We start from the raw sequence: 12,021 nt of genomic DNA on the forward strand, positions 1-12,021 counted from the left end.
TCACGTAGTGTAATTCGATAGCTTATCAATGCAATCATTCTGGAATCAAATGCGTCATATAGAATTTTGTATGGATTAAAAGTCAGTGATAATCCTAAAATAATTTAAGCATATTCACACCATTTAAAAGAGTGTTGCAGTTCTACGAAATCACTCAACGTCCACAATAATGTTCTATCCAACCACACATTCATGGGAGTCGCTATATGCACAGCGACTAATCGACAGGGGGCGTGGCCAACATTTCCGAGCATACCCGAAGTGAAGTGTTTCGGTGCTTTATTTGAAATTGGTTCTCCGTTCAGATTTTTTTTGTGACGTCACAGCCGAGCATTTCCGAATATTGCCGAGCAGCCGATAGCTAATTTTCATCTTTCATTTCATACGATTCTTGCACCTTGATTTCATTTATTTATTGGACAATTTGTATAGCGCCGCTTTTGTGAGATATCACCTCAGGGGCGCTTTACAGTTGATGCAGGTATTACAAAAATATAAATATTACAAAAAACTGAATTTAAGTTGATACATATAAGCTGCATATTTGATATTATTTTATTAGTGGAAAATAATACATTACACCACACAAAGGAAATATAAACATTGAGGGAACAAACCCCTTTAAAAACATGACAGATAAACCCTGAATTGAGCCGATCAGGTTCTGCCTCATCCTGAAATTTATTTTTAGTAAATTGCTCCAACAATAGACACATCTCGTACTGAGGAAACTCCAGCTTCAACAAGCCTGAATTTCTATTGAATCACAAACCATGTTACACAAACCTAGCGTAGCCGCTAAACTATTTGAAAACTGGGATGTTTTTCTTGCCTTGACGTGAGCAGGCGGTATAAAAGGGACACTTTCTTTTGAATCACAAACCATGTTACACAAACCTAGCGTAACCACTAAACTAATTGACAACTGGGATGTTTTTCTTGCCTTGACGCGAGCAGGCAGTATAAAAGGGACACTTTCTTTTGAATCACAAACCATGTTACACAAACCTAGCGTAGCCGCTAAACTAATTGAAATCTGGGATGTTTTTCTTGCCTTGACGCGAGCAGGCGGTATAAAAGGGACACTTTCTTTTGAATCACAAACCATGTTACACAAACCTAGCGTAGCCGCTAAACTAATTGAAATCTGGGATGTTTTTCTTGCCTTAACGCGAGCAGGCGGTATAAAAGGGTCACTTTCTTTTGAATCACAAACCATGTTACACAAACCTAGCGTAGCCGCTAAACTAATTGAAAACTGGGATGTTTTTCTTGCCTTGACGCGAGCAGGCGGTATGAAGGGGGCATTTTCTTTTTCATCATAAACCATGTTACACAAACTTAGCGTAGCCGCTCAACATCGCAGAAATAGTTAACTTAAATAAAATTTGAACGTAAAAAAATAAAATCCAGCTAATAAATTTCAATCACAACGCACATAATGCATGCATATTAGGTAAATACTAATTTGACGGAATTTAACATTAAAAAAAACTCGGAACAGCTCGGGTATGCTCGGATATGTTGGCCACGCCCCCTGTCGACTAGTCGCTGTGCATATAGCGACTTCCCACATTCATACATGTTTTGTTTTGAGTTTAAAATGCCAAAAGCAGAACAACTAACGAACTTTGAATTGCACAGTGCACAGTAAATAAATAATATTTAATAAATATTACATAGCTCAAACGGTGAGATTTAGCGTCTTGAAAATTGCACAGATTTTCAATGTTTCATCATGCAAACAAGAAGGTTAGAACAAAAGATAGGGCGCTATATTATTTTCCATAAGAATAATATTGTAAAACCCGTGCGAAGCCGGGCAGTAAAGCAATGTAATATCAGGCTAAACTTGTAAATAAATACCGCCTGACAGCAAAGACATGACTGTGAATAACCCTTCTTACAAATACGCGCATAGCGAACAATTCCGCTTAAACGCGAACATCATTCGTATTCTTGCGAGACATCTTTAGCATAAAATTTTGGTATGAAGCCATTGAAAAAGAGACATATATTTTGGACTCCATGTAAAGAGGCAAAAGCTGACTTGTCCATGCAGATTCTTGGCCCAATAAGTAACTGCATTTAATCTCCCTCCGCTATATTATTCTAGTGAGTCCTGTTCTGTCTCCTGCCTACTGGCCAGTTTCTACTTCCCATCGGACAGGACGAATGGTGTAGTGTCAGTATCTCCAGAGGAGTAATCTTACAGGAATAACATAACATGTCATGCTATTTGTTGTAATGCATAAGAAGCAGATTCAAGGATCGTGACTCGTGACCAGTCCCGATGATAGCATTCCACAGAAAGGCATATTATGAATATAGCCAGGGTATTGAAATTTATCGTATGTATTTGATCTTTAGAGGAAAATCTAGTTATCATAATGTTCGAGATTCAAACAGATCAGATCAGATGAGCAATTCAAACTTTTATCTTGCAGTCTTAAAATGAACCTGTTTTTAAAATCATCCTACAGATACAACAAACAACCTCAAGCATCATCATCAAATGATATACATGAGGTGCTTGACTACATAACCAGAAAAGATGAGACCCCACCGCTTTATTAATTTCCATGCCTTGTCCCAAACATGACCCGTCTAGAGTATTTAATTTAAAGTGATTCATATCGATATTAGATTCAATTTACCATTTCATATCTTTTCTGTGTCTGAGTGTGTCCGATGTCATAAGTATTCTTCTTACTAATGGGGTCAAATTAGATAAAGAATCACTATTTCCACGGATATTATTACTAATGAAAACTAGTCCATTCCCATCTGATGTCAGCAGTAGGCAGTAAAGCACATATCTGTTGGCGGTTGTCCTGAGAAGCAACGGAGGTCAACAGTATTCAGTACGTCAAGCGTAGAGTCTGATGTCATGGTCAATTTAGCCACAATCACACACTACAGTGTGGGAGGGCTAGTACCTTGTTACTGGTCGTTTACCTACGTTATACAATACGAGTAAACTGACTTGACTTATATGTATTAAATAGGTTAGGTAAACATAGGTTATTTGTAATTTCGGATTGAACTATTTGGAACTATTCCAAAACTACTATTACCATTTCTCAATATATTATTTGTATCGATAATCGTAAAGGAATGTTACGTTTGTATTATTGTATATGGGGATTTCCAGTCTAGTAAAAATACTGTATATTTACATAGGCAGAGTCTACCAGTAGCATCACGTTTAACATGGGTAAATGAACTTACGATAAGATTTCTGACCAAACTGGCCTAATTTGGATGCTAAACATTATGATTCTAAGTGACGTAGCTAGCGGCGTGGGTTCCGATGACGTCAGAACCTGTCAGAGTAAACTTGGAGCGCTTAGATATTTTGGTTTGGTTAAGAATTCCTACTACGATAGTTCTTAGATGATACAACTATTAAAACAATGATATAGTAGACACTTACCACGAAAGGTCCATCTTCTCCAGCACTGCTGAGCGTGGCTCCAAACCATTGGCGAGACTTACTGTCCATCTGGTTACCACTAGAATCATTGTTGTTTCCTGTAAACAATAAAAAATCAATCAAATTATGAAGACTGCCAATGCCAACTTCCTCTTACCTGCAAGGCATCACCAAATTGTACAGTTTTGATTTTCTTGGTTATTTGGCCAAATAAGATATTATTATAAGCAATAATTAGTCGTATGAAATATCTATACTAATTCAAAATATCTCCCGATTAAAAATAAATGCCGCTGACGGGAATTGAACCCGCACCTTCTGGTGCTCTAGACCACTGAGCTACGTCGGCTTATTCCCAAAACGCCAAATAATTCAATATGTACTAGTGCTTCAATCAACAATTACTGCTTATTTCAGGCGACTAATTATTGCTTATCATGATTTGTTATCCTTTGTGCTATGCACAAAAAACCTTGTCTTATTAGGTTATCATTTAAAAAATATAAATATTATGTATTCATCAATTGAAATTTTCCATCTAAACAACTATACTGAAAAATTGTTTATTATTTCTTTAATCTTTCAGAGCACTTCTCCGTCACCGCGTGAAAATTTTTTCAAACCAACATTTTTTTATCAATGCCTTAGCTGCCAGGATGGTGTTCCTTCTGAAGGCTCTCTTTAGACAGAAGACCATCTATCTATCATCCTTCATATAATACATATTATATTCCGCCATAGAATTATTTTTAACTTTTAAGTCAGACTGGTCAGTGGTTGAGTGGGCATAGCGCTTGGGTCTCACCCGAGCGTCGCGTGTTCGATTCCTCGGCTGGCTAAGTCCTCCATCACAACACAAGCAACATTTTTGGCTTTCTGTGGTGGTAGTAGGAGATTTTCAAACATTGTTGGGTTATTCGTAACCTGGGAATATTTGTCTTTCTTTTAAAAAAAAAAAAAAAGTCATTCTCATGAATATGCTTTTTCTATTGTTTTTTGGCTCTTTCGCGTTTGCATATACATAATTGGTAATTAGTATTGCACTGGATTTCTTCTTGAATAAATCACTAATTATGTATTTTACAGATTTTCTCTCGACACACTAGATTCAGCCAATTATGGAAACCATATTCCAACGTTATATTGACATATATACAAGACCTTAATGAAGTGGGTGTACGTACACGTTTTCAATTTCTACCTGTCAGGCAGAAGAAACCACAAGCTGTATTTAAATGTAATTATTTTAAGAGCTTCCCCAAAGACGTACTCGGATTACATATTAATAACTGGACTAATGAAGGTGTAAAAAACTCCATTAGCTGTCGGCTTCCGAGCACGGCCAGTGCCTGTGGGGAGAAAGGGGACACCCAACCAAAGACTTGAAAGCGGCCGTTGGTTCCTTATAAGGACCAGTATTTTGACGTACAGCGTCTCGTGAAGCATACATATGATTATTATAATAAAAAGTGTAGAAGGTAATATCTTTGAGCATACTGATCTAATGCTGTGATCAGCGCCGGATCTATGGTGTATGGGTGTAGATGTATTCAATATCACCCTTCAGAATCGAAATGTAATAAAATGTTAATAAAATGTCTTCAGCCGCGTTTAGTGACCAAATTAAAAAGCCAGCAAGTTTTTAAAATGTCGTAGATCTTCGATGGATTGGATAGTCGTTGGATTTAGTCAATATCGTATTGACCTCCTCAGAGATAGCCTGGAAAGAATTATGATTATTAAAAAGAGTGACAATTATCACAAAATGTTTTATTTATATTTTATTTCAATAGGCTGTGCATTTGTTGCAAGTCCGGCTCTGGCTGTAATCACATTAAAAGCTTCCGCGTGTTTACTTTGATCAGATAATGGGCGTTACTTTAGCACCCTAATGGAGGCTCGTCGGCTTTTTATAATTTATCGGCGATCATCCTTTCATCCTTCTTCGTAATCCAAGAGATTGGCTTTGATCCCTTACAAGGAGCAGATAATTATTACTTGTAAACCAATAATTAATATTATGCCTTTGGTTGAGTAAAATATAGGCCATTCTCACTTTAAGAGATTTTTTCAGTACCTTCAATTATTTTTTTCTAAAATCACTCTGAACCATAGCTATTCAATTAGAGGCTCTATTGCGACACGTGGTTTTAGTTAGAACGTTGGGAGAATTGGAGGTCAATTGAAGGTTAAAAAGTTAAACCTATTTTTCCGTCCCATGTCTCATCTACAGCAATGCTTAGAACTCATTTGAAAACAATGATTTCACGTTGAGACAAGCTCCCAAAGAATTTCCACTATATTATTTCAGTTATTATGTGAGGTTCAGTGATTATTCCGTACAAGGCTATCCTGTTTCTGCATATGAATATTGCTCACATTTTAGTCCGGTCAGGACGATTCCGCACTTTGAAAACTTTGACAATCCACAGACCACCAAATAATTTGTTTATGGGAACACTCATGATTCCGCACAAGAAACAGTCTACTATCTATATATCATAATATTATATATATTTCAGTTCAGTAATTCTCGGACTTACAGAGTCAGTGGACCGCTTTAATTCATCACTTTAAGATTCATCACACAAGATTGTTACTGAGGCAGTTTAATTATACTTTTTACTATTCGTATGTAAAAGCCCTTAAAATGGCGTTAATAAATAAATAATCATGCGCGGAAAATGTCGCGTGTACATTTATCAAGGAGGAGTCTAACAGAAGAACATAACTCACGACCTGGGTAAGAACTCGACGCATTTTTCACTTAGTTACTAACCGATCTATGTTATTATTATTATTAATATATTTGGCAACATGGCAACCACTATTTCTAAATTAGCGCTCGGTAGTGAAAATTCAACAATACAGTTTGAATCCATGAAAAAAACGTGCTGAATAATCGGTGTCCGTGGTTTTCGATGTTCTGATTAATAATCTATGTCCGGAAATAATTCCGGACATACCGTATACGGAATAATCAGTGTCCGGAATTCACCATTATTTTGACAAAACACACTCGTTAAATTTTGCAGTAATCTGTTTACATGTATTTTGACCATTAACTTTCCCGCGCATTTATCTCATCCGAAGGCGGGAGTTCTAATTTTAAACCGGCGCAGACAAATGAACGGCGCCAGGAGAACCAACGGAACAAACTGTAAAAACCATATTTTAATATTTGTGCAGTCCACAAACACAAATACCCTCTACACTTGCTCTGAGCTTGGTCCCGTGCCAACTTTTAGGTTTCTAGGACCACAGAGCTGTCATATCGCATGCACGTTCAAACGGGACTGACGGGTCTTGCAGAGGATAACAATGATTGATAGATGATAGATCAATACAATGCTCCGAACAATATGTTTTGGTCAACGATCTGCAAAAAGCTATTCCAACCTACTACTGTTACTTTCTCAATTAAAGTTAATATTTCGTCATTTCATTACCTTGTGATATGCTTACCTACATATGTATATTTTTTAATACATCTTTTAGAATTTCAATTTTGTTTTCGGTAATGAATTAATGCAAATCTTGGAAGCTGAAATTGACCCACTTCCCGACATCCGACCCAGCTGAAACTCAGCAGAGAGACTCCTTGTCGATGACAATGCATTCTATCATGGTGGCATGCACACACACGCATTTCTCGGAAATCGGATTACATTACAGCAGAGTACTGGTAGAGTTGTCGACTATAGTTACTTTGTGGGAAAACAGTTCAAACAAATAATATACAGGGTGTATCGGCACTAACCCGACAAACTTTAACCAGCTATTCCTTAGCACATTTGGAGTAAAAAATGTTATGGGCACTTTGCTGTCCGGTAGCATTTTTTTACCATTAAAAACAAAAAATAAATAAAAAATCCACACTCCGTCACTGTCATTTGCATTGTTTCTCGTGTTCAACAGCTGTTATAAGCAAGTATGTCAAAAAGCATCTTCGCTCTTTCGCACACACTAAATAATAATAGTTAAAAATGAGACGAATGGTGCCGTGCCATTTCGTTGTGATTGTAAAAGTGCGCCAATATAGGTACACACGTGCATTATTCAACGGAATTCGAATAAAATATTTGCCAGATGGGTTTTCAAACTTTGACAAAGGATAAAACAGTGGTGACATGTGGTGAAAATATGAATAGTAAATTTTTTATTAAAAAAAACGTTACCGGACAGCAAAGTGCACATAAGATTTTTTACTCCAAATATGCCAAGGAATAGCTGGTTAAAGTTTGTCGGGTACGTGCCGATACACCCTGTATATAAACTTATATATTATTTGTAATTTTTATAATTATTCATAGTCCAATGTAATTAAGATACTAGTTATAGGTCTTAGTCGTAAGACAGTAGTTATAGGAGCTAGTCTTAAGTCACTAGATATAAGTCGGTAGTTCTAGTATTAACTATTTGAGAAATATATTTGTACAGCGCCCTTGAGGTGTTTTCTCACTGTATAAATTATCCAAATATTAGTATTATTAATTCATGAGCATGTGACCTTCGAATTGGACACTAGTTCAAGAAATTGACAACCTCTTCTTTGGCCTTCTTATAGTTGGGTTTGGCTCTCTCCGTTGGGGAGGATTCTTCATTATGATGTTAAAGAAGGGGTTTTGCACTGACCGAAATATGTATGTTTTTTTTGCATTTGGGCACCAATTCACCAAATGTATCTAGTTGGATAGGTACCCATCAATGCAAACACATCTAATGAGATAACGAAAGACAGAGCTTCAAGACGTTACTTTACCGATTATACAGGAATTTAACTTACAGGTTTATTAATAAAATCAATCCTAATTGCAATCCTAGACAGCGTCTTATAGATAAACCTATCTTATTGTTTTTATTTTTACATTTAGTTCGGGTTGAATCTTGCGATCATACATAAAGATAGTTGCCAATAAAAATGTGCGGTGAAAAAATGAAGACAACGTTGGTAGTTCTTATTCGAAGTATGATACAGTTAAAAGTGACCGATGAGGATAGGGTCCCATTAGCGCAGTTGGTAGAGCATTGTCCCGGAAAGACAAGGGTCCTGGGTTCGAGTCCCAGATGTGACCGTTTCCTTTTCTGATTTTTCTGTTTCAGATTTGCGTTTAAAAATCACTAATATTGTCTTCAATATTTAAATATTATAATTTGAGGTTTTACTCAATAAGTTATTCCGAAAAATAATAACACAATATTGATATTCGTTTGACAAATACAAAAATAATTGTTGACGATAACAATATGATAACAATCTATTTCAAATGATTAAACAAATAATGCTACTGCGTGTTGTACATATAAAATTAATGTCAAACAATGTGTTGTCAGGATGGAAAAAAAACACCTTCATTACTAAAATATTGATGACTGATCGGTTTGGTGTCAGAGAGGTGATTGCTCAAAGATCTCAAAACAATCATTAGTCATTCATTGGATTTTTTAAAACTCAATTTTTTTCAGTTGACTAAGACCATTAGTTCAAATTGATACAGTAGCTACATGAATTAAATAGTGTTATCGTTTTTTTGCTATTTTTATCAGTTCATTACCACGCTTTTATGTGCTTCCGTTGACAATGATAATAAATCATTCACTTGCTCTAGATTAAGGACAAAAGGCTATCAGTTAATTTGAAGGGCACTGAAGTGGTTAAATGACATTTTAATATCTAACTATTAAAGAAAGCAAAAACAATAACAACAAATAAATATTGTCTACATTATTAGCGTATTTTTTCTGTGTCTATTGTTTCAGTGTTTGGTATTCAAAGTATTTATGCTGGTGTATACACATATTGTTTTCCAGGTGTTTCATGAAACTTTCCAGAAATCTGTAGATAAATATGTTCAAAAATAAACTTTAGACTGCCAGCAATAATTTTTTGGTAATTGTTTGTAATGAAATAAGTCAGAGAAAAGATAATCAAACGCAAGTTCGTGTGTTTTTTTTTTTGTATAATTGGACGAATTAATCATAAATGTTGAAACTAGTACGTATATTTATTTTTTTTCGAAACAGCTTATTATTAGGGCTATAACTATTTCTAATAAAGTCCTCTTTAGGAATTAGGATCTGTCATGTTTTAAGTTGAATTGAGAATTCATTTGTTGGAATAATTATTAAATTCATATTAATTGATACACAATAATAGTATCGATGGAAGTTATAAAATGTGAGGAAAACTGCTTAAGGCCACATAACCAGAGATGTGCTTTATTTCAAATAAATCCATTTCAAATGGAAATACAAAATGCAAAATGGGTATTTTCCAATTTGCATTTTAAATGCTTTTCTAAAAACCATTTTGCATTTTGCATTTTAAATGCTTTTCTCAATGCATTTTCCATTTTAAATACTTTCTGCAACATTCTTCCTACTATCTCTACTCATCTTTTTTTCATAAGCCCCAAATATCAGTCTGTCCTCAACCTCGCTATGAGAGATAATTTTCATTTGTCAAGTTGCTCCCTGGTAGGAGCCCTGGCGATTGAGTGAAACCATTACAAAAAATACTGATTCAAATACTGAACATGGGGCCATGACGCTGTTATATTAAATGTTGGATATAGTTTCTATGTTTTTACGTTGGCAATATTAGTCCCGCGCAAATTATTTCTGGTTTCATAATCTGTAGTCGTGGTGTTTTTGGATTTACCATCATGTAATATGTTTGTTCTACATTGATGTCCATTATTAAATGACAAATTTGTTTAAAAATTCTATAATTATTTTAATTGTTTGACCTGAGAAACCATTTTACATTTTCAATGCATTTTGAAAATAGGTATTTTGCATTTTGCATTTGAAATGCTTTTCTAAAAACCATTTTGCATTTTCAAATGCAAAAGTTTTGACCCATTTCCATTTTGAATTTCAAATGGTTTTGGGTACCCATTTTGCACATCTCTGCACATAACACAGTTCAGTAGACTACGTCTAATGAAATAGTTTTCATTTCAAATCTCAGAATACCAGCGACATCTGTTTAATTTTACATGATTCGAGTCTCCGATATGTCGTACATTTGTGTCGTAATTCCCCAGTCACGCATTGAGTCTGTCAGACACTCCCTCCTACTATAATATCCCACTTCTCAGCTCTTGAATCGGTCCGCTGATTCCATCATCTAGGAACATTGTTATCAATGGAGCACGTTTGTACCTCCACCTGAAGAAAGTACCTAGAAACCTGGAGAAACGAGAAACTTGAATGCAACATCAAGATGCAATAAGCTAGGAACCATCTCCTCTCTATTGGAAGGTGCATTGTCTTGATTCATACATCAAACCGGTGGTTTCGTCATTATCTTGCATTGTATCAATGAAGCGAGCAGCTTTTAAGATCTCGTATCTCAAACGAGATCGGGGCGGCGCATTTCCACGTCCAACTTGTGCGGTGCACACGGGCTGTCGAACAAAGGGACAGCCTCTTAAATTTGCCTCTCCGGCTGTTACTTGAGTCCACGGTTTTCACGCCCACTTCATTTCAGGTAAATGATTATCTACAAGTATGCACAAACAATGAAGTGCAAAGATTTATGGCAATACTGTTAATAGACCCTCAGACATAGGTTTAGTACGAAACCATGTTAAAACCGAATCACAAATGAGGAAATTTGATAATAATCTGGAAATCAGAAAATCATTTATAATACTGAGTAAAGTACTTGAAGAATTTGTCTTTCACATTAAATTTGAAACGTTTTCACAGTGTATATATTCTGCCTGTATGACGCTTCTACCTTGTTAAGTTTAATTTTCGCACAAAAACAGATGAACTTCTCGCGACGGCTTCTTGCGATAGCTGTCTAAATGATGGATTTATTAACTACCGGAACAATATTACATTTCTTATTGATACCATCATGGTGGCATTTTTGGTGGCATTTTTTCCGCACACAGTCCACAGTATATCCCTCGCAGCGGCCCTGCAGCCAGTCACAAATGTAACTTGAAAACAGCATCTCACAAGAAACCACTTATAAGTATCTTATATTCCTCAGAAAGTCACAAGCACAAGGATAGAGCTATGTAGCAGATGATGGCCGACCATCATTTAGTCTACGCAAGATCCTCCTACACAGTTACACGAAACGGCGATTATAAAAGTGGATTAAAATTAACATTGGAAATGCAGTCGTTTATGAAACTACCGTCGGTCTCAAAAACTTCAATTAAAATTACAAATCTATTTGAATTGCTATTTTGTTTTCTTGAATGAATGAATTAATAGATTAACGAATGAATGAATGAATCTTGGAAGTGTTAATTAACCTAATTCCCGACATCCGATCGAGCTAAAACTTGGCAGACTCTGTTGCGAATGCGTTGTCGATGACAATGCATTCTATCAACCTTTGTTGACACTCAAGAACACACGCGCTAGCGACATTTATATGATACTCGATGAAATAATAAACTTATAATAAATATATAATGATACACATTTACAGCAGTTATTAAACGGCGTGGTTCACTCAGTTTAGTCAGTGCATGGGAAAGAAGGTTAAATCCTCAGTAAAGCCAAAAAAAAATCAATATTTTTTTTAAATTCGTCTATTAATAAAAATAACTGTATTA

General features: G+C 35.7%; 1 protein-coding gene across 2 annotated transcripts in view; it reads right to left on the bottom strand.

Moving 5' to 3' along the window:
• if (integrin subunit alpha inflated) overlaps positions 1–12,021 on the bottom strand; it is a 218,611-nt gene that overhangs the window by 110,545 nt on the left and 96,045 nt on the right. For both annotated transcript variants that reach the window (XM_089634287.1, XM_089634286.1), the window contains exon 3: positions 3,437–3,534. In XM_089634287.1, the coding sequence (XP_089490413.1) occupies positions 3,437–3,534 (98 nt within the window). The remainder of the gene's footprint in view (positions 1–3,436; positions 3,535–12,021) is intronic.

The sequence above is a fragment of the Hesperophylax consimilis genome, chromosome 8 (genome assembly GCF_061612785.1).
Source record: "Hesperophylax consimilis isolate HC1 chromosome 8, BYU_Hcon_1.0, whole genome shotgun sequence".
Lineage (NCBI taxonomy): Eukaryota > Metazoa > Arthropoda > Insecta > Trichoptera > Limnephilidae > Hesperophylax > Hesperophylax consimilis.